This window comes from Xiphophorus couchianus, chromosome 11, assembly GCF_001444195.1.
Source record: "Xiphophorus couchianus chromosome 11, X_couchianus-1.0, whole genome shotgun sequence".
Classification (NCBI taxonomy): Eukaryota; Metazoa; Chordata; class Actinopteri; order Cyprinodontiformes; family Poeciliidae; genus Xiphophorus; species Xiphophorus couchianus.
Genome location: NC_040238.1, coordinates 15156727 through 15179102, shown reverse-complemented (window position 1 = coordinate 15179102; position 22376 = coordinate 15156727). Strand labels below are relative to the sequence as shown.

General features: G+C 39.2%; 2 protein-coding genes across 2 annotated transcripts in view; one reads left to right on the top strand and one right to left on the bottom strand.

Annotated features, from left to right (window-relative positions):
* Positions 1 to 7418: 7418 nt before the first annotated feature.
* LOC114153287 (uncharacterized) lies at positions 7419 to 11000 on the bottom strand. Its single transcript, XM_028031718.1, has one exon. It carries the CDS (start codon positions 9779 to 9781, stop codon positions 8129 to 8131), a length of 1653 nt encoding a protein of 550 aa, XP_027887519.1. The 5' UTR covers positions 9782 to 11000; the 3' UTR covers positions 7419 to 8128.
* A 1718-nt stretch (positions 11001 to 12718) lies between these two features.
* Positions 12719 to 22376, top strand: part of opcml (opioid binding protein/cell adhesion molecule-like) — a 276216-nt gene continuing 266558 nt past the window's right edge. The window contains exon 1 of the mRNA XM_028031720.1: positions 12719 to 13042. Coding sequence (XP_027887521.1) covers positions 12982 to 13042 — 61 coding nt within the window. The 5' untranslated portion in view covers positions 12719 to 12981. The remainder of the gene's footprint in view (positions 13043 to 22376) is intronic.

The following is a 22376-nucleotide window of genomic DNA, read 5'->3' as shown; positions in this document are numbered from 1 at the left end:
CATTTCTATTCTATTCTGTGGCAGGACTTGAAAATTAAGGTTTACAGATGGTTCTTTTTATTTATGTATTTATTTATTTATTTTTTTTATAAAACTCTGACATTTCCTATGCTGTTTGGCAAAAAAGTATGAGCAACCCCCCACCAAATGCCTTCACCAAGCCTTGTACATTATCTGTAAGAACAGAGAACATTTTTCTCTTGTCTAAGGCTCTGGGAGCAGAATATCATTCTTCCCTTGTGGCCCTGAATTGGGACTTCTTAGAACTGCCTCCTGACTCTTCATCTGGGGTAGACCTTTTTTATCTTCTCCTCGTGTGGTATCTGACAACCTTTGGGTGATGGGTTAGAAATTTAAAGCAGGAGTGGTTTCTATGCTTTGAGTTGCAGAACTGTATTAGGAATGCTTAGGAGTTCATGCAGTTCAGCATTTTGTGAACTGCAAAAAAAAAAAAAAAAAATCCTGACCAGAGAGCGCTTTGCTTTTGCTATTAACAGTATGCAGACAATTTTTCTGTCCAGAGTACGTACAGACTGCAAAATGATGGCTCAACAAAATAGTGACTCTGGTTGCTGAATGCAAATGAATGCCAGACTTATTAGATATTTCCTTTTGTAAAATATTTTGAAAATCATGTAAGAATTTCTTCCATTTTACAATTGTGCACTACTTTATGTTGGCCTGTCATATTTTATGTAGCAGGCCAACATAAAATCTGAAATGATAGGGCAAGGGGAAAAATACTTCTGCAAGACATCGTAAATCAAACGCACCATTATTCTATGAAGGAACAAAGCGGCCCGACTTGTTAACTTTGAACTGTTGGCATTCATTTGCACAGGGTCTCTTTCTACCTGCTCCAGGGTCCACGTCATCAAGGACATTTGGGGGTGGATAGGGAACAGTTGCATAATCAAGGTCAAACAAAGAACAAAAGAGGAAGATTAAGCCTGGTGGTATGGCTGTGTTTAAATTCTAGTAACACAGGTGTGGTCCAACAGGGGGAAAATTAAGCAAACTAATCCATTTTTTATCCCTCATAATTCTTGGCCAACAGAAAGTATTAGTTCTTTAGTTACTAGTGTTTCTTCCAGCGTTTATTGCAAAGGAAGCAGTCACAAAACTCTGCATCAGAAATTCTCCATGTTACTTTTTATTATCATTCACTTATATTGATCTAGGCTTACTACTGTTGTTAAATTGCGCTGCTAAGTTGGTCACAGATGTTTAGAAGGTGACGGCAAAACCTTATCGGAAATATTATCTGTTGCAAATGTAACCCCCATAAACCATGATGATCTGTCTGTATGTTTTGTGTTTGTTTCGTTAGTTCTTAGAATGTCCTGTAGAGGGCACCAGACCCACATTTCTCCTGTCTCGGTACGAGAGGAAGAAAAAAGAAATGGCAAATTATGCAGACTAAGCACATTTCAGCAGAAGTAGAGAAGTTACTACTCGTAAGTGCTGCTGGGATACGAAAGAAATCTTTTTATTTTGAACTGGATAATGTACATTCTGTTCTGAGAGTTCTCCGGTGAGTCTGTTGTTTTATTTTCAGCTGCTTACTTACGCAGAATGGCTACCTAGCTGCAGCTAACGTTGCTCAGTTGTTTTCGAACTGGAAAAAAAAACATCAACCGGAGTATAAAGTGTCGCTCTGTAAGCAGCATAGCTCTGTGAAATGAGACCGTTTATGATGAAGTGATGTTTATTAAGTAATTTCTTTATTACTGAGCGTTTTTGGTTGATTTTAAACGCTAATTTGATTTTCACTGAGAAGTAATTGAAAGATTTCTATGATTTCCATAAACCTGCATGATCGGTTAACGCTGTGCATGCAGGTTGGGTTTTTATTTGGGACGACCGATACCTGAACGAGCCAGTGGTTCCAGAACCAGGATGGTTCCGCCGCCATCTTTGTGACTCGGACTGAAGCCTGGAAAGACGGAGGGCCTGGTGCTGCTGGATATTTTGCTTTTACAACAGGTAAGCTTATTGAACAAAAAGGGGGCCCCCAATCCTTTACATATTTTTTTTTTATTCCACAAACTATTTGTTCATGAACATTTTCATAACGGACAACTTATGTGCACATTGACTGAACTGACTGACTGAACTGTTATATTGAAGGACTAACTGGAATATGTAATTTCTTTTGTTGAAATAAGCTTTAAAGCTACTGTTTAAAAAAAACTACCCTCAATTTTCTATATATTAATTTTATATTTTTATATAAGGGTGGACAATTTAAGTTTTATACCTTAATTTTATTAAGGTAATTAGTGTTACCTGGATTATTATTTTTTTGTGGGGAAAGAAAAATAAACTTTAGTTGTTAAAACGTTTATGCTCATCATCCTCCTGTGTGACCCTAGAACAAAAGTAACTTTCCTACTGAATTTATTGCTAATTAAATTAAGTAGTGGTTACACAAACATAGATGGGAACAAACCATTGAGGAATATGTGGGGAAACTTTGGGACCACATAAACTGCTTTACAAAATATATGTATTCCTTTACATAATTTGGTTCCTTCTGGTTTCAGATCGTCAAAATAATTCTAAAATGAAACAAAGATAACACGAGTTAAAAAATATCCCATATTCAAAATATATGGAGTAAAAAAGTAATTGACCTCTAAACCTAACGGAGCATTTTAAATCTATGGAGGAATTTTTACTTCCTTTTTAAAAATTGTTTAGATTCAGCTATGTTAAAGGATCCTCAAGTAGCAAAGCAGCCCTAGACTATCACACTACTTCTACTTTGTTCGGCTGTCATATGATGCTCTGTTCCTGAAACCCTGGCTTAGCTCAACACTACCTCTAATAGGACACACAAATTCTTTTCAGTCCATAGAATATTTTTTCCAAAAATGTTAAAGATTACCAACATCTGTTTTGGCAACTGTGAGACGGGTCTTTGATTTGGTTTTGGTCGGCAGTGGTTTGGGCTTTGGGATGTTCTGATGGACGCTCTTGGGCCAGTCTCTCTCTTGTTGTTGAATTGAACTCCGACCTTAAATAAGTCAAGTGAGGCCTGCATTGCATTAGATGTTTTTTCTTGGTTTGCTTGTTGATTATATATACTGTATATATGTATAAAAAATATCTGATACCACTAGATCAATAAGTAATCTAGCCTGAGTGTAGCGAGTACTCATGTTTTTTTTATATGTAGCCAGGTTGGTTCGGATTGGTTTTGTCTTAATAAATCAAAGCATTATTTGACAACAGCTTTCTTTAATTAGTCAGATTACGTTGGTCTAGTGAATACTATGTGCAGGTGTGACGAAAAGCCAAACCATGAAACCTCTGCAATAGGACAGATACCGCTTAATGACTGTGGTACGAGGATCAGATGAGTCTAATTACACTAAATCCACAGCAGCCGTGTGGTAAGCGTGGCTCAAGGACATAAAAGAAAATGACTAATTGAGAGAACGATTACAAAGCAAAATACGAGGATCAGGGCAATTTGAAAACAAAGCAAATAGCACAAAAACAGAGCAAGCATCATCACTAAAATGAAATGTCACAACCTGAAAATATAATGAAATTCAAGGATAGCACAGAATTTAAAAGTAGTATGGGGTCCATTAGCTGAGCAGGTAGACATTCATTTTTTCTTTAGTTTTTGGTTTGTTTTTCGGTTCGTTTATGTTAAAAAGGATGATGAATCCTTCCCAAGAGAGGCAGAATGAAAGAATCATGACATGCAACTGCAAAAAGTAATTGTTCACCACACGTTATCTGTTTTGTACTCTTTTTTTCTTTTTAATCATCTATTTTGTACCCTTAGAGGTAACAACACAAGTAACTCTATGATTAGTTATAACAAAGGGAGACTTTCCAACAACTTTACATATTTCCATGCCTCAAATCAACAACAGTCTAATCTAATTTCTTTCTGCTCTTGATCCTCATGTTCATGTTAGGGGTCACTTAAATTTTTTTACTCATTGTACTAAAATAGTCATATGCAACGTACTTTATGAGACATAAAGTACAATTTTCTTTTGTATGTACACACCTAATCACAATTTGATGTCTGGAGAGGAAATTACAATAATTCACATCCTGCTGGTGACTCATAAGCATCTAGTAAGTGGAGCTTCAAAATGCAAAAATCAAAAGCAGGGTCAAGAAACTGCCTGGTTTTAAGGCAGTTTCTTGAAAACTGCATTTAAAGACACGATATTTATCAGCCTAACAAAAATAGTTAGTCTGAGGCCCAAAATGGCCTTTTTGTTATATTTGGACAGGCAGATACTGTCATGACCTCATGATGTCAAAGGAAAAACAAAACAAAAAAAACAAAACATTTTTAACTCCCCGTTGAGAAAAAATGTAATGTGGAAAGTTTGAGATCCTAACAAAAATGATAGTTTACTCTTTGGTATAGATGCCAAACTCTATGCATGGAAGAAAACTAACAATGCAACCCCAAGAGTGAAACATAGTGGCAGCAACAACATGCTGTGGGAATGATTTCCTTTGAAAATGAGCAGGAAGCTTGTTGAGGATAAGCAAACATGGAAGAAACCATCTTAATAAAAGTAAAACAAGTTTTGAGACGGACGTGGAGGTTCAACTTCCAGAAGTACACCAACCCTAAACACTGCTCCTGGTCAAAAACAACCTAATCGAAGCCAGCAGGAGGGTCTTAGCGCGGTCAGTCATGCTCATGTACGCGCTGCTCAATGTGCTAAAAGTGGTAGCTACAGGAACTCAAATATTTTAACACCTCTGTTATCCTTGTCATTCCTAAGGGTATTTAAAGCTCCTCTATTAACTGCATGTTTTTCCCCACTCACTTTGTCCAGCCGCCATTTATCATCATACAGACATTGAACACCTCCAGAACTGGAATGCTGCCTCTGTCCCACCGTCAAACTCTGTGATGACTATTGTTAACTCGCCCCTTATTGTGATCCCCAGCAGGAATGAACGCATTCATCAGTGGAGCTCACTTTTAGAAGTTTGAAATGCACTATGGAATCTTTACATAATATACCTGAATCGAGGCGCAGCTCATAATGGTGTCATTAACATAAAAGCTGGGTGACTACTTTGCTGCAGCTCCGTGTGCGGGTGTGTGTTTGTCTTGTGCGTGTGTGTAGGCAAAGACACAGTTCAGCTGTTGAGCACACACAGGAAGTCCCTTTAATGATAATGTTCGCCTCTCCCTTGTGTTAAACTCGCCTTAATGATAATGCCTTCTTCTTCACTTTACACATAACAGGCGGCTTACGCCCCAAACATCACGACTAATAGTTTAAACCAAGTGTATTTCTGCAAGCCTATTTTGATGCTACACAACCACTTCTTACTTAGGTTGAACTTACATAAAACTGTTGATGTCATCACACACAGCAACACATTTTATAAGACGCTTACTGATGCACAGATGCAACATGTCACTCTCAGAAGACGAGTTAGATGTTTTGCTGAATTTCCCCCTCTTCCCTTTGGCAGCTCCGTGGGTGTATCTGACAGAAGTCTGAAGCACCCAACGCGTGACGTGTATTGAATTCTGGGAGCTTTTATGAATATTACCTCCGTGTCAATCCAGAACTGGCTTCATCTAAAAGCGACTTCTCTAAAAGCAGAGAACATTCACCATCCTCCCACTGTGCAGTGAAAACAAATTGGACGCCCTGTGCATTGCATGCTCTTCCAGTGAGCTCTACCTGTCCATGCTGTCCTTCTGCATTACAGAACAATCAGACTCTCGGCATCCTGGGATAAAAATGTCTCGAAAATTGCTTGTTTTGTCAATCGCTTTCTGAAGGAGTGTAGAGTAGGAAGAGTTTCTCAAATAAAATGCTCTAACAGGCTTGAAAGCCCTCCAATATGGCTGGATTTAAAAAAAAAAACACTCATTGCCAGTTATCTCTAACGCTTGATGGCAGGTCTTTCCGCCAAGGCTGGAACAACCATTTATTAAGTTTGGGGCAATTCCTTTTTTTACACAAGGTCAGTTTGTTTTGGTTATTTTACTGACTTTAATGAATGAAACCATCTACACACATAAAGGATTACACGCTGAAGAAGAAAAAGGGTATTGAGTTTTACTTTAGAGCATGGACTTCTGTCACTGAAACAGTCTTGCTTCAAATAATAATAGTAATAAAGAGCTCTAGATATGTTTAGGAAGCTGGAATGTTCTCGTATAGAGGGAGACGCCAATACCCAGCGATTTTAAAGTGTGCATCAGAGGCTTGCCGCGCTTCGTTCATCAAAGTTACTCAAAGAGGTTCCCTGAGCATTTGAAATAAAACATTTGCTTTAGAAATGCAACTGATGCGGCTTCAGACATGCAGGGGCAGATCAAAGATCTCTCTGCAATGCTAGTATCACAGTTTTTCAACAGCATGCATGTACTGATGTCCAGGGTGTGCACAACCTCTTATGTTTGTAGCTGAAATAGGGCTTCTTTCATGTAACCTTTACAGCCTCCACTTCCTGTTCGAAAACCTCCCACACCATCTTGGCTTGTGGGAGGCATGGCGATAAGCATATCGCCATACATGTTGTTATGTTTTGTTTGGCATATGCATTTTTTTAAGGCTTCATAAAAATAAAAAATTAAAATTAAAAACAACTTTCATGAGATAAAATGGACAAGGAATAGGTAAAGGAAGAGAAGAGATGAGGTAGTGAAACAAGGATCTAACACAGTGGAAGCCAAACAAAAGCTCTAGAAACCCAAAAGGAGAAGAATGCTGACAATGATTGAAGAAAAACTAATTCAAAAACTAAACCCAGCTGCCATTAACATTAACAGCAATAATAAAGATTGCAAAATTACTATGGCAAGACCTACGGAGCACAAATAACCCAAAAGAAAATGATCAAATACAAACAAAAAAACAAAACACACCACCACAGAAACGTGATGCATGCATGTAATTTGGACTAACTGAATTTGCACTTCTTGTCCTCTTTAAAGCTGCCCTAACCTCAGTCTTACTAATTTTCCTTACTGTGTGATTCAGTATATCTGCACCATCTGTCCTCCTCTCTCTAATGCTCCTCATTCATCACATCCTCAAAGTTCTCTTTCCATACTCTCAACAGAGTTTCTTCATTCATCAACACATTCCCCTTTCAATCTTGTGGCACCCTCACCTGCTTCACATCCCACCCACCTCTACTCTGTCCAGCTAACCGCAACAATTTTAAAAGACTCAACAATGAGTATCATGTCAATGGTGGCTGTGTGTCACTTTGACCGGTGGAGGCTCTGCGTTTCAAGAAGGAAGTGAGGCAACAAATGTCTTTGAGGTGGATTTATTTGGGAGCTCCAAATCTTCATTACACCAGCACCCTCCTCTTTAGTGAAACAAAGAAGCTGACATTTATACCTGAGGCAAGTTCCAACACTTACACCAGGTAAAGGGGTGATCCAAAAAGACCTGCCATTTCGTGAGAAGCTTATTATCACTGGTGGGGAGCAACAACACCACTTTCTGTCCAGGATGAAAACTCCTCTCCCTGGCCTTTTTATCGTACCAGGTTTTTTGTTTTGCTTGAGCAGTTGTCATGTGTTGATGTGCCATTACAGCCATTTGTTCAAGTCTCTCTCTCATTTTTATCACATAAGACACCACATGCTCACCCGATGGACTTGGGCTTTCCCATTGCTCTTTAAGAAGATCCAACGGCCCCCGCACTTGTCGTCCATACAGCAGCTCGAATGGAGAGAATCCAGTTGACGCTTGTGGAACTTCTCGATATGCAAAAAGCATATAGGGCAGCCATTTGTCCCACTCTGTGCCAGTCTCTGTAACAAACTTGCGCAACATGTTCTTCAGTGTTTGGTTAAAACGTTCAACCAGTCCATCTGACTGGGGGTGGTACGGGGTGGTGTTTATACCCTTTATACCCAACAACTGATAGACCTGCTTCAAAAGGTTTGACAGGAAATTAGTCCCGCAGTCTGTAAGGATCTCCCTAGGAATGCCTACCCGTGAAAACAGATGAAGCAAACAGTTAGCTACTTGTTTAGCTTTCACTGATCTCAAAGGAAAAGCTTCAGGGTATCTTGTAGCATAATCACAGATAACCAGAATGTAACGGTTACCAGAGGAGCTTCTCCCCAGGGGACCGACAACATCCATTCCTATCCTTTGTTTGGTGTTTCTATGATAGGTAATGGCTGTAGAAGTGCTTTAGAAACACCTCTGTTCGTAGTTAACTGACACGTGTGACAGGAAGAGCAGAACTGTTGCACCTGTGTGTGCATGCCTGGCCACACAAACCGACTTGCTATTCTATGAAGGGATTTCTGAAATCCCAGGTGCCCGGCCCAAGGAACTGAATGAGCGAGTTCCATCACTTTTCCCCTTAGCTGCTGTGGTAAAGCAATGGCTTCCGATCTACCCTTAACCTGATAAAGGACACCATTCTTCACAACATAAGTTGCATCTTCCAAGGCATTTAGTTTACCCTGCTTCTTTCCCTCTACTTCTGTAACCTTATCAAACCATGGTTTTAATGTTGGGTCTGATCTCTGATGGGCAGAAATATCTGAAGGAATATCAAAGTCAAATAAAGGGCAAGGTTTCATTTTACCTTCCACCTCCATTCTGGCCGAACCCAAAAACTTCTCCTTTCTTCTTTGTGCTCTGGATTTGGATGGTTTTACACCACCCACCTCCAGTTCTACATCATAGAATGGTAATTCCTTAAGTGAGTTCTGTACTGCCTGGGCTCTAGTAGTGACCAAGCTACAGATTGGGGAGGAAAGTTCTGCTCCTGCCACTATGGGGACATGTTTTTGGAAGAGTGTAGTGTTCTGAGTCTTGACCTGGGATCCCTCATGGCCATCAGTTTGAGTCAAATGTCCAGCTGCTGTGTTCGACACTAAATCAGTCAAAGTGGGGACATCCAAGCCCAAAATGACAGCATAAGGAAGCCTTGAAGCTAATGCTACAGGTAATAGAAATGTCTGACCGCCTATAGTTAGATAAATCTCAGCTACCGGATACTCCATTTCATCACCGTGAATACAACTTATTTTTGTCTTAGCATCACCCCACAGTTCTCTTGGCACTAAGCTAGACAGAACCACAGACTTAAAACTTCCTGTGTCTAACAAAGCTGTTTCACGTTGACCATTAACCAACACAGGAACTGTGTGAGCAGATTCAGGGGCAGGGGATGGGGAGGGTGGTCTGGGAACCGAACAGAGAAGGGAGGGCTTACTTCGTATAGTAGCAGGACATGTATACTGTGTATGACCCATTCTGTTACACTGAAAACACCTGACATCTGGTCTTGAGGAAGAGTAGTTCTTAGCAGGGTTGGGTTTAGCAACAGAAAATGACTTTGCAGCTGAATAACTCCTAGTCTGACCTAGCGCACCACCCCTTTCACCCCCATCAGACTTACTTCTTCCCGTAGGAAAGTTGTCACGGCCAAAGTGGGCTCTTCTGGTCTCTGTCCTCGCTGACAAGAAGACTTCTGCCAAACTTGCCGCCTCCTCTGCAGATGTTGGGGCTCGTTCCCGGATCCACACCTCCAAGTCCGGATTCACCATCCTCAGGAACTGCTCCATGATCATCAGTTCTGAAATGTTCTTCACTGTAGAAGTCTCTGGTTTAACCCACTTATAGAACATGTCTTTAAGCCGAACATAAAGTTCTTTTGGCGTCTCACCCTGATGAATGTCCAGGGATCGAAACCTCCTTCTATAGGTGTCGGCAGTTATCTCATATTTGGTCAGAACGGCATCTTTCACCTTGTCATACATGTGAGAATCAGCAATGTCCATCAGCACATAAGCACTACGTGCTTTCCCAGTAAGTAGCGGAACCAGTCGGACTGCCCACTCCTCTTTAGGTCAATGACAGACCTTAGCTATCCTTTCAAAAGTTGTCAAGAAGTGCTCCACATCATCATCAGAAGCCAACGGAAGCAGCTTTGGCTCCCTCTGTGTGGCTGGAAGCTGGAAAGACATCTGACTTCGTCCATCATCATGGCTGTCGCCGTCGTCATCATGAGTGTGAGGATCCTCCTCCAAAAAGTCACCCTCATGTTGTCGTTCCTCCTTCAATTCCTCCACATGAGTCTGGAGTTGTCGAAACTGTTGTTGTAAATTCTTCCATCTTACTTCTTGGCGTGCTGATTCCTTCTCAATCTGCTGGTCTCGGGCAGTTTGAGACTGCATCAGCGACTTGACGAGGCTAGCCAGCTGATCCAGTTTGTCATCAGCGCTAGTACTAGTAGCTGCTTCAGCTCCACTCATAGCAGCACTACTCTCTGGATTCTCAGTTTCATTACTTCTTTTACCACCTCTTGTCATCATCGTGTCATTGTTCCTCCAAAAGCCACACTTCTGACACCATTTGTCACTTTGACCGGCGGAGGCTCTGCGTTTCAAGAAGGAAGTGAGGCAACAAATGTCTTTGAGGTGGATTTATTTGGGAGCTCCAAATCTTCATTACACCAGCACCCTCCTCCTTAGTTAAACAAAGAAGCTGACATTTATACCTGAGGCAAGTTCCAACACTTACACCAGGTAAAGGGGTGATCCAAAAAGAAAAGACAAACAAACACTACTTACACAAACCTAACAATAAATGATCCAACAAATATTTACATGCATGCAAATTATTAAAATTAAACTAATCTAAAGTCAATCAAAAGTAAATATAACTAAATATAAATCCTCAGAGTATTCCCCCTCTTAATGGAAGTTGGTATGCTCCAGGAGCATTCGTCTCCCTCTCTGATCCACCTTGCTGAGACACACCCAGAAAGGCAAATACTCAATTAACTCAAATTGAACTAATCTAAATCAAAACGAACTGACATTTCCCCCTCTCTCCCACATTCTCCGAACAGGAAAGATGGCCAGTCTCCCCCCCACAAAGAATGTTCACCAAATGTCACAATATAACTAAACAAAAACTAATACAAACACATTTGAACTGAAAACAACATAATATCAATAATCAACATGGGATGGAACCCATGGTCTCCATCACACTGTGTTTCAAATCTTAAACTGCCACTGTTTTTTAAATGAGTATTGTCAGAAGAACTGCCCTTCATTCTTAAATTGATGGCATTTATATATTTCTAATGTCTAGTTTTGTTATTTCTGTTCACTTGTGTTCTCTACCATGACTTGTGCTGCTGCCGTTCTTGGTCACTCTTGTCGAAGTGGTTTTGATCTCATCGTGTTTTCCATATTGTTAAATAAACATTTCATAACAAAAAAAGTCAGCACAGATCATCTTCACCATCCTTACTAACTTCTTATACAGCTCTGTTGCTCTCTTTGCCCTGCGTCTAACCTCACAATATTCTTGTCTACTTTTTTTTTTTAATCTCTGACTGTTCCGCTTTTTCTTTGCTGCCTTCTTCCTCTGAATGCTTCTTGCTCTTCCTCATTCCACCACCAACTTTTCCTTTCTTCTCTCCTATAGTGTGAGCTTACTTCTGCACCAACTACCCTTGGAATCTGATTGACTACCATGCAATCAGTTTGTTCATATCAAATCATACAAAGATCAGTGTTTTGTTCCCACTGCACATTAATCGATGGCAGAAATGTTCCTTTTGTTGTCTTACAACCACCATTGATGATTTTGTTGTTGTTGTTTCAAGTTAAAGTTTTAAAAATGTTACATTACATACTAATTCACATTTACATGTAACTACATGAGATTATAGCCAAGTGGCTATTTTCCATCTCTAGTCCTATTGGCACGTTGATGTATATGATGTTTAACAACAATAAGAAAATGCAAACAAAAAAAACAAACCTCTTCATAAAAGAGACAAATTAAGCAGTTGTTTGCAACTATAACAGCTCAATAACTTTGGTTTTGTTATACTCTCCCTTGCTACTACTTAATAATCACCCTGCTTGGACTTCCACTCTTACCCTTTTATCCTCCCACTTGTTACAACATTTTTGGACAACCAACATTTTCATCTTCTAAGCAAAATCTACACTCTGTTCCTCTTATTTATCTGTTACTTTGGTAAAACACTTTCAAACCCTACTCCCTTCCATCTGGTCTTCTGAACACATGCAATATCTACATTCCTTTTCTCCATAATGTCTGTCAACTCTCTCTCTCTACCTGTCATTGTCCTTGCATTCAAAGTCCCAACTCTGACCTCTACACTCCTGTTCTTCCTGGTTTGGCACCCAAACAGCTCTAGTGTTTGTTTCTCACATTAGCAAAGTGCCAGTAGATCTGAGCAGGGCATGTCATTGCTGATGTCCCTTCTGTGTGGGATTACCTCACTGGGGCATTCTCACACAATGTATAACTTCCACCACCTTCACAATAAGAGCCTTAGACATTTCATGCGCATTGACAGACTTACTTTGAACAATTTCTTATGTCGGTAGAGTTAGGTACCCCATTGCAACCAGTGGGAAAGAGTTTCTCTGAACATCTCTGATTTAAAAAACAACAACAAAATATTGTACAAAAAGTACTTCAGGGGAAAAAAATAAATAAATCGGTGTGTAGCGATTGCATTAATCTGTCCATTCTGCTCTGTTTTAGGGGCAAAAACAAAAGAAGGGTTGAGTCAAAGCAGCCAGTAAAATAAAAGGACACAAAATAAAACAGAGCTGGGACTGTTCTTGAGAGTACGGCAGAACCGTCAGCCAATCTGAATTGAGCACAGGCTGCCCTCCCCCTACTCTGCCCTGAATCCTGCAGAATGCTGGTCCCTCTGTGTGCTGTAGTTCGGAGCAAAGAGGGAGCCTGAACACCTCGTGAGGAATCGTCTGTTTCTCCGCAGCTGCGACTTGCACTGGATTGCATAAATCTTCACTTGCCTCCAAGTGGGGATGAGACGCTGTGCGCACTGACAGCTAGAGAATAGGCTGTGAGACAAAAAAAGAAAAGTGGGCAGACATCTAAAAGCCCCACTGTGGCGAAGATACAAAAAGAGCCTCTTTAAAACAAACGGCCAGATCACAATCAGCACTGTTTGGGAAGCATGTGTAATTCAGTATGTTTCATCATCCTGTCATGGGTGTTTGCTGTCCTTGTGTTTCCAGGTAAGACCTCTTCTTTTTTTTTCCTGCTCTTTGTACGTGTTTACATCCTTCCACCCCCCTTCTCTCTAGATATCCAGCTCCTTTAGATGCACAGCGAAGTGCACTGTTGATGCATAGCTTCATGATCTCTACACTCTGTCTACAAGTCTTGTGTCACTGATATTTGTGAGACTTCTCCTCGGAAAGTTCAAAAACAAAGTTGACTCTTAAGTTTGCCGAAACGTGCAGTGTTGGCCAAGTTGTCAAATGGATTCTATTTCAGTACTAAGAAAAAGTTTTCTCTGCCTCATCCCCGGTTTTTTTTTTAGTCTATATGAAGATGACAGTTGGTGCTGGTACCATGGGTCTGAGGCAAGAATAAACGCAGGCTAGCTGCGCAGCGCAGCTCACTAACACCAATAAATATAAAAATAATCGTCACACTGAAAAGCAAGCAAACATTTGCCAGAAAATTCCCAGATCAATAAATCTTCAAAAATGTTTCAAATAAAAAATGTTTACTCAACTGAGTTAAACTGAAACATTTTACCAAGCTAAACATTTGGGGGTTTTTTTCCTCAAAAGGTGCTTAGACTATATCACTTTACAACATTACAAGCTTGGGAAAATTTAATACAAAAAAAATTGCAGTTGTTTTTTCAAGTGAACACTTGAACACATTCGTAGAAAAACTCATTTAAGCTGATGTAACATGAGCCCAAGATTTGCTTGTTTTTTGCTCTGATGCTTGAGTCAAATGGACACATATTCAAATTTGTCAAGTTTGATTTGAATCATTAACAAGTGCCCTTCAGAGGACTGTATGTATGTTTGCGAGCTGTCATGCAAAAACCGCACACAATTGTCTTGTCATTTTTCAGTGTTTGCGTGTGAAAACAAGTCACTAAGCAGTTGCGTGCTCTGACAGTGCCCTCACGGTGGATGAAGATCTGGTAAAGCTCTCTTAGCCCACAGGACCTTTTAGAACATTACTAGCTTGCAGCGAGCCTGGAAGAATAAAGATGCTTCTATGCTGTTAGTGCTTGACATTTTGCTTTTAACCTACTATTTTAAGCCTACCCAAGATAGTGTTCCGCACCTTTTGTGCATTTTTGCATGTCAGCAGTATCTCCTTATGATGGTCTAAAGTTAAACGTGGAAAAAATAATGCTTTTTTGTTTTGTTTTGGGTTTTTTTGTCAATTGTCTGACATTGATTTAGAGTAAAGTGCTTCTGTTTTAGGACTGCTAAATATCAGACACATTTTCTTTTTTAATTTAGAGGTTTAGTTGCAGGAGAAAGAGAAAAGCTTGCGGGCATGATAACACCATCCTGACTGTGACATCTTCATGTTGTAAGTGTACTGCTACAGGAGAGATTGGTGCACTTTACAAAACAAATCGGCATCCCAAGGAAAGAAAATGTGGGAAGACCGAGGCCAAAGTCTTTGCCACAAATGGACATGAAAGGAGATTTTTTTCTTTCTACTGGTAAAATATTGGTTCAATATAAATGACTTTAATTATACCACCAAATTAGTTTCAAAGAACTTAGACTTAGACTGACTTTATTGTCATTTTGCATGCACAGGGTGTATACAGAACGAAATTTCGTAGCTTGAGGACAACAAAGTCCTTGTTCAGGAGTAGCCATCAAAGCTGCGATAATCCCACGAAGCATTTGTGGACAGAACTGAAAAGGTGTATGTGAGTAGGAAAACCTACAAACTCGACTGAGTTCCACCATCTCTGTCAGGTGGAATGGACCACAAATTCAGCAGGTTATTGTTTGAAGCTTGTGAGAGAATGCCTAAAATATTCATCCCAAGTCTTTCGAGGCAAACTCTACCAAACACTAAGGAAACGTGTTAACTTCTCAATCTGAAGAAAGTTAATTAATGCTAGAATTTGGTAAATAAATAATTCTAACAATAATTCCTGATATAAAACAGGAAACTGCCAGATTGAATAAAAACAAAACTGTATATCTGCAATAAATATGTAGCTTTAGCTACAGTATGTGCATAATAATTGCACTACATCCTTTGCTGCAACCTGGAATAACTGCCTAACACTAGTCTGGCACAATTAGCATGACGAGGTAGTAGTATACGTTTGAGGCTAATTTTGGCAAGCCTGCAAAACAAATCGCAGGCTTGTTTTGTTCTGCTAGGACTTTCCTGCTAGAAAGTTAGAAAATGAAATCAGCATCTCCAGGGCTGCATTAACTGTGGAATTTGGTGAAGACAGTGAGTCAACACCAAGAGATGACACGGCACCCCCAAATCAGTACTTTGTGGAAACTTCAGTCTTCTTCAAGCAGTGAGGATTCTGTTCCTCTCCAGACTCTGGGATCTTGATTTCCACATGAAATGCAGAATTGCCTTTCATCTGAAAACAGGAGTCTGTACCATTGAGCAGCACTCTAGTTCAGGAATGACTAAATAAGAGGAATGGAACATCTGAGGTGATGTTGGCTCAGGAGATACGGGTTTACCCTGTAACTGGCGGGTTGCCGGGTCAAACCCCGGTCAGGAGGCAGCGATTTACGCCTTGCTTCTGTCAGTCTGTCCCAGGCCTGCTGTCGATAGACCGTAGCTTACCACTGCGTGATGAATCTAAATAAAATTTATTTTACTTCTGAGATGAGACAAAAATATTGACCTTTTTCCATCACATTCTAATTTTTTGAGCTGCACCTGTTTTAGTAATAACTAAAATACTTGTGATCACTTTGATGTTTGTGGTATTTCATACGTAGACCATTGTCTTTCTTGTGTCTTTTCTAATTGTCTGATCTGAGGCCAATGTCTCAGGCAGAGCTGTGAGATTACTGATTTCACACTTCAAGATTGGTGTAAGTTAAAGTACTTGGTATTCTGAAAAGAATGGAAGGATTCTTTCAGCGAACTTCAGTTACTTCAGGGCTTATTGAGTCTCTGACTCTGATGTTGCTTCTTCAACAAATGGAGGCGAAGAGAAATTCAAGAAGAAAATTTCACTCTTTACCATAGGCACTTACAGAAGATATTTAACATGGTGCTGCAGTAAAAGCTCTGGACTTCCTCAGAAAGAATGTTTCTGTCATTTGTAATGTGTGAAATTGAGGAGCTCTTAGTAAAAAAAAAAAAGCCTGACTGCAGTAATGGAGATTGTGTGCAGAGGAGATTCGTATGTCTTTTTTTATTCATTTAAATTCTTCAAGAACTGAAACATAGCAGGGAAACTTTTTGTTGGCTTCTTGTGTCCTATTACAATAATTATTCAAACAATTAATGATATTCATTGTATACCTAAGCATGATGCTTAGCCTCTGCATTCAGGATTTTTCATTAACATTGTAATGAGCATAAAGAGAGAAAATCTGCCAGTGGGAGAAATTCAGTTAAAGCAAAAAAAAAGGACAAAAAAACATTGGAAATGATCACTGGAATTTTTCTTCACGGTACTGAAAAGCAACAAAAAACAAACAGTGCAGTGAGCAACAGATCTCATACTGTTGGACTGAGAAACCCCTCGGCAGTAATAACAAAAAGATCAATAATCTCTAGGGGGCAGGTGTTAAAGTGACACCACCTACTTCTCAGAAAACCCTGGAAGCTAGTCGTTCCTACCAAACCAGATAGACAGTAATGGCTGGATAACGTGGTTGGTATTTTCCAAAAATGTTCATGTTTATAAAATGGATAAAACTATTTGCACATCTCCTCATCATTGTTTCTGGGCCATGGTTTGGGCCTGCATGGAATTTTTGTTTATTTTTTACCTTGAACTTGAAGTTCAAAATTTGTGTACCATGTCATTTCTACAGCATTAGAAATGGTTTTGTCCAGAATGTGGGGCATGAAGATGTAACAGTGGGTGGATGTTGAAACCAGTCAACACATTAGGGCTACCACAGCTATTGTCATCCTACATCGTGTTGTAAAGAATCCTCCCTACAAACCAAGAAATCATACAGCAATACTACTCAGCCTCACTGGAATGTAAAATGTGACCTCGATCAAGCTGTCAAGTGTGATTAACCATTCTGGGTGAACCATTCCGGTTTTTCACAACTATCCCCCCATCAGGAACCTTCGGGTGGAGTTTTGTGGAGGTAGTACCAAGCGTGCCAACATGATTGATTGTTCTTCAGTATTTCTATTCACAATGATTTCTATGTGAGAGAAAAAAAACTGCCACCAAGGCAAAAGAAAAATTTTAGCTATATCATGTTATTATATAAAAACTTTATTGTAATAACAATTGGTTCTGTTTGTGCAACATACTGTTATGTTACTAGAATAACAACAAAGATAGTGTCAGCAAAACAAGCTTCATATTTGGAACGTAAAACATAAATCTTTTTTTTTTCTTTTCTTATTCACATTCCGAACAGTTTTGTTTGTCAACATGCCACATTAATTTGGGGTAATTTTGTCTTTGCTCAACGCTGTATGATTCTAGATACTGTATATCTGTAATTGTCTAATAGTGCCACTTCAACCAGATCGGACTCATTCTTCCTCCATTAATTCTAAGTTCCTTCTCGGCGAACGCGTGATTATGGCAATGTCGTCCAAGCTGCTGGGTAACGGAAGAATCTCTCCATGGCTCACTCCAAGCATGAACTGGAATTAAATCAGCTCCTTTGGACGAGACATTTTCTCTGTTCACTTTGTCTCACATTCACACACACCCTGGCCGTGTTTTACTTTCACACCTGGTGCCTTGCGCTGCAGTTGGTCTCTCTTCTACTGACTGAGCAATTGCTGCATACCTGCTGGTGCTGGGTGCGAGCCATCTGGAAGACGAGGTGTTGTACTCTTGCTGACAAGGTCATTCACCTTCTTGGTGCATTTGGTCGGTGTTTGAGGTGGTGTAGCACATACAAATACTGTAATTTCCAAATATTTCTTTTTTCTTAGAAGTTGTGTATTAATCTACTCATCTTACTCAGACTGCTAGTAGAAAAACAGCAGAGGTGCAGGAGGTGTGCTATATAGTCATTTCAGATAAGTATCCAATTGACTTTGAATATGTCTACCTATATGTTTGCCTAAAGTTATGCATATACTATATTTCTTGGCATAAATTGGATCTGTTTTGTGTTGTAAAGAAGATGTTTGTTTTGAATTGGGGCTATATAAATAAATAGAATTAAACTGAATGAGAGAAGGTGTTTTGTATTAAAAGGGTAATGGTGCTTCTGTTAGTTGCCAAACTGTAGGAAGAGTAGTTGTTTTGCAATTTATAAGTTGTGAGTTTGATTCTAGGTTACTTGTACCAAAAGTTGATGTGCCCTTGGGCAAGGCACTTGACTCTAAATTAGTTACTCATCTGTGTGTCGGTGTATGAATCTGTGCATGTTTGTGAGTGCAACTGGGTGAATGTGGCTTTAGTGTAAAGTGCTTTGAGTGGTTGGTATGTCTAGAAAAGTACTTCATAAATTTAGCATATCTTTACCATATGCAAGCTTGGAACATTACTGAATGTTCCTAACTTAAAATTGATTAACTTGTGCTAACCAATACGGAAATAAATAAACAGATACAAATCAGCTTTGACTAAAGGAAATATCAATATTCTGCGGCAAACACTGACAGAGGTCAGTGCATTTTATTTCAGACCAACGTAAAACAGCTGTCTTATGTCTGAGTAATCTGAAAAGCATACATTTGTATCCAGTCTCCATGAGTAGAATGTCTTTTCAAGCTACAGATTGAATATTTTCTTTACAAAATGTGTGAGCTTAGTCAGGTGGATGGAGAACTTCTGTGAATGTCAGTTGCCAAGTCAAACACACACAAGGGACGCACAGGAGTTTGACTAGACCATCCCAACATATGAATATGCTTCGATATAAACCATTCTGTTGCAGCTTTGGATGTGCGATTACAGTTTTTGTGTTTTTGGAAGATGAACCGTCCACCTCAACCTCAAGTCTTTTGCAGTCTCCCATCTACTCTGACAGCCTTTTTTGTCCCTGACGAAACCGTATGGGGACTGAATTTGAATCATTTCCAAACGATTTGTAGTAGTTAAAATTTTTAAAGACATTTTTCCTTTTCCTTTGTGTTGGTCCGTCACATATGATGCTAATAATATGAGTGCTAATAATACAACCATTGTGTAACAAGATGTGACAAAAATTCAAAGGGTGTGAAAACCTTTTGGTGGAAAGTAGCTTTACTTACAAGGATGATTTTTTTTTTTTTTTTTGATGACATTCAAAATTTTTGAACCTGAGATTTTTTTTAATGGAAATTCCATAATGTCAAATACACTCACTAAACTAAAGAGCAGAATTAGTTTTTCAAATGACTCTGTGCTTTTATGGTGAGAGACTTTCTCTGTTTAGACAGTGAAAGAAGAGCTCAGTTGAAATGTTAACCTTAGCTTCCATTTTTGTCATTTCCATTAGTGTCAGTGAAGTGTAATTGAAGTATTTTTGATGAGCATAAGTCTCCCTATTTTGCAAAAAAAAAAAAAAAATTAAAATAAAATGCTGAGAACTGTGCATATTTTGACACCTTTTCATACAAAGTACCTTGCAAGAACTCCTTGTTACAGCAGAACATCAAAGAGAATGGCTCTGTTGACTCGTTATTTAATTTAGCGCCAATAAGAACAATTATCTTTTTGCTGAGCAGTATAAGATTAGAAACGCTAATGAATACGGCAGAATGTGGCTCAGTTTCAGCGCTGAAAAATGACAGAGTTTAATTATGTGAAAACATTTTTTTTTTAATAAAGACAACCTCATAATTAAGGACAGTAGATGTAGAAAAGAAATCTACTGTAAACAAATAAGTTCTGTTTTTGTCTAAACTTTTGTCAAATATTTGGGCAGTTTTGCTTTAAACATGGCTTAATTTATGCTTGTAACTAATAAATAGTGTTTTTTTTAGTAAATAGTATTTGATATAATGTAAATTATATATATATACTGCATATATACAGTATGTCTCCGCTGCTATGCACTCTGTTTGATCATGAGTGAAGCTGACTGAAGTGATCACTCACTAGGATGCTGAGTATTTAAATCACAAGATTGCGGGACACTGAAACATGTTTAATTGTCTTTTACTGTAGAAATCAAAATGTAAAATAAGCAAAATGAGAAGTCTTTTTGTAACGCTGCAGTCCAAGCAGTCTGTCTTTTCTGCCACTCTCTTCAGCTTGCTTGGAAATTATAACATCTCTTCCTCTCTTGCTTGTTCAGCAGGGAATACTGAGGCCAGGTTTTAATGCTGAATTTGGAAGCTGTAAGCAGAAATTGCTGTTTAGTAAAGAATTCAGCATACCAAAAATATAGCATAATATTTCATATGTTTGGGGACCTGAACAGAAAGCCTGCTTTTTCTTCATCTGTGAAGAAGAATACTGATGACGTCCCAGTCAAGAAGGAGTTGAATCAGAACAGGACAAATCAACCTTTTTTATCAGCAAGATCTGATCAAATTAATTATTTAACTTCTTGAACTTCTTTTCTTTTTTTCTGTGACGCCGTAAAGTACTAATTGCACCGAAAGGTGGTAGTGACTCAAGGGGTTCAATACATATGCACCCTACATTTTTGAAATGAGTGATTGTGAAAAAAAAAAAAGATTTGCAGCATTGTGTTACTTTGTCTTCAGTCAACATACATTATGTTTCTGATTTTAACATTGGAAAACGTAAAAAATTTCAGAGGCATAGCATTATCTACAGTATGTCCAACATAATAATGCTGTCTGGACCCTTATTCTGTGCCCTTTGGTAGGGCAATGCCTGTGAAGAGGCCTGTTTATCTGTTGAATACATTGTCACAAAATAATTCTGAAACTACTATTAAATAACTATTTTAATGACACATAATCAACTGTAGATTCCAGACACTTTAGTTATTGTTTCCAGTGACTCCAGTGTTTGACAGCTGGAGTCACTGTCAGACACTGTAACACACCGTGGGAAGACTGGACAGAGGCTAGCATTCATCAGAAGTCCTCCATTTCTATAAACATGCTGTCCGTTGGTGTGAGAACTTCAACCCCCAGTGAACATTTGTGACTAAATGAGAGTTTCAGACTTACAGCCATTGTTATTGGATAAGCAAACCACTGACATGAACGGACAATGAAGCGTAGTGTTATAGGGCTGCTGCAAGGGATTGCAAAACCCAAATACCATTGGCTCTGAAGCCATTGCAAAAACAGTATTGCTCTGTCCCGGCTGTGTTGGTTTATGTTCAGATTAAAATTGTCCTTCATTTAATGATTTAACAGTTGAGTAGTAAATCAAACTGATTTATGGTAGCAAACAGTTATAATGGTGTGATGGTAATGCACCAGCTTTCCTGAGGGTCAGAGACAGGTTAATTTGACCTTCAACGTAATTTCATAAGCAGTGATAACTGACACCATTATCTTATCTGGGTGTTCAATTCAAGAGGAATTGCTTCCTGTAGGGGAGCTGAAATAATCCCAAATGAAGCTACAATGCAGAAACTGTGTGGAGAAAACTAATTCCTCCCATAAATCAATAGCTTGTAAAACTGCCATCAGGTGCAATAACTTGAACTAATTGTCTTCTGTATGACCTCATCAGTTTCTCACATCTTTGTTGAGATTTCAACCCTCTCTCTTTGTAAAGTTACTTCTGCTACCGAGGTTTTCATGAATTCATTTAGCTCCGGGTCTGTTTGGGTCCAGCCAAAGCAGTTCAATCAGATTAAAGTGTGCACTTTAAAGGCAGTTTGGTCCTGTTGTTTCTCAGCCACTCGTGGTAGATTTGTTGCTCTAACAGGGAATGAGGCTCTTTTTAAATGGCCCTATTGGGACAAGTTTGAGTTGTAGGATACTAAAACTCAGATTTAACGCAGAAATACTCTGGTATACAGAGAAGGTTATGGTTGACTCATTCGCACATCTGGCCCAAATTTTTGATTTTCACCTATTGTGAAACCATGGGCCAATTTTGTTATTTTGTTTTTAGCTTGTACTAATATAAACGGAAATACAGAACTAATAAAAACAAGCTAAATCTTAAACACTCACCACTGACATGTTGTTGAACTGTTACATATCCTCCGTTATCAGTGGCCATGCTTGCCAGCCTAAGCATTCATGGCAGACTATGTTGTAGTGACTCAGCTGTAGCATAGCAGAGGGAAAGGAGGAGGGTGTGAGCAGCACATACACGTGGGTGAATGACAGTGTTAGACCCTCCTCCTGGCTCTGATTGGTTGTTTCTGACTGAGCAGTGTATTTCTGCAGATGGCAATAGGAGCAGTGGGAGAAGTAAGAGAAGCTTTATTGTTTTTCTAGGTTTTTTTGTTTGTTTGTTTTTCCTGATTCCTGTCTCACATTATACCATCACACTTTGGTAACCGT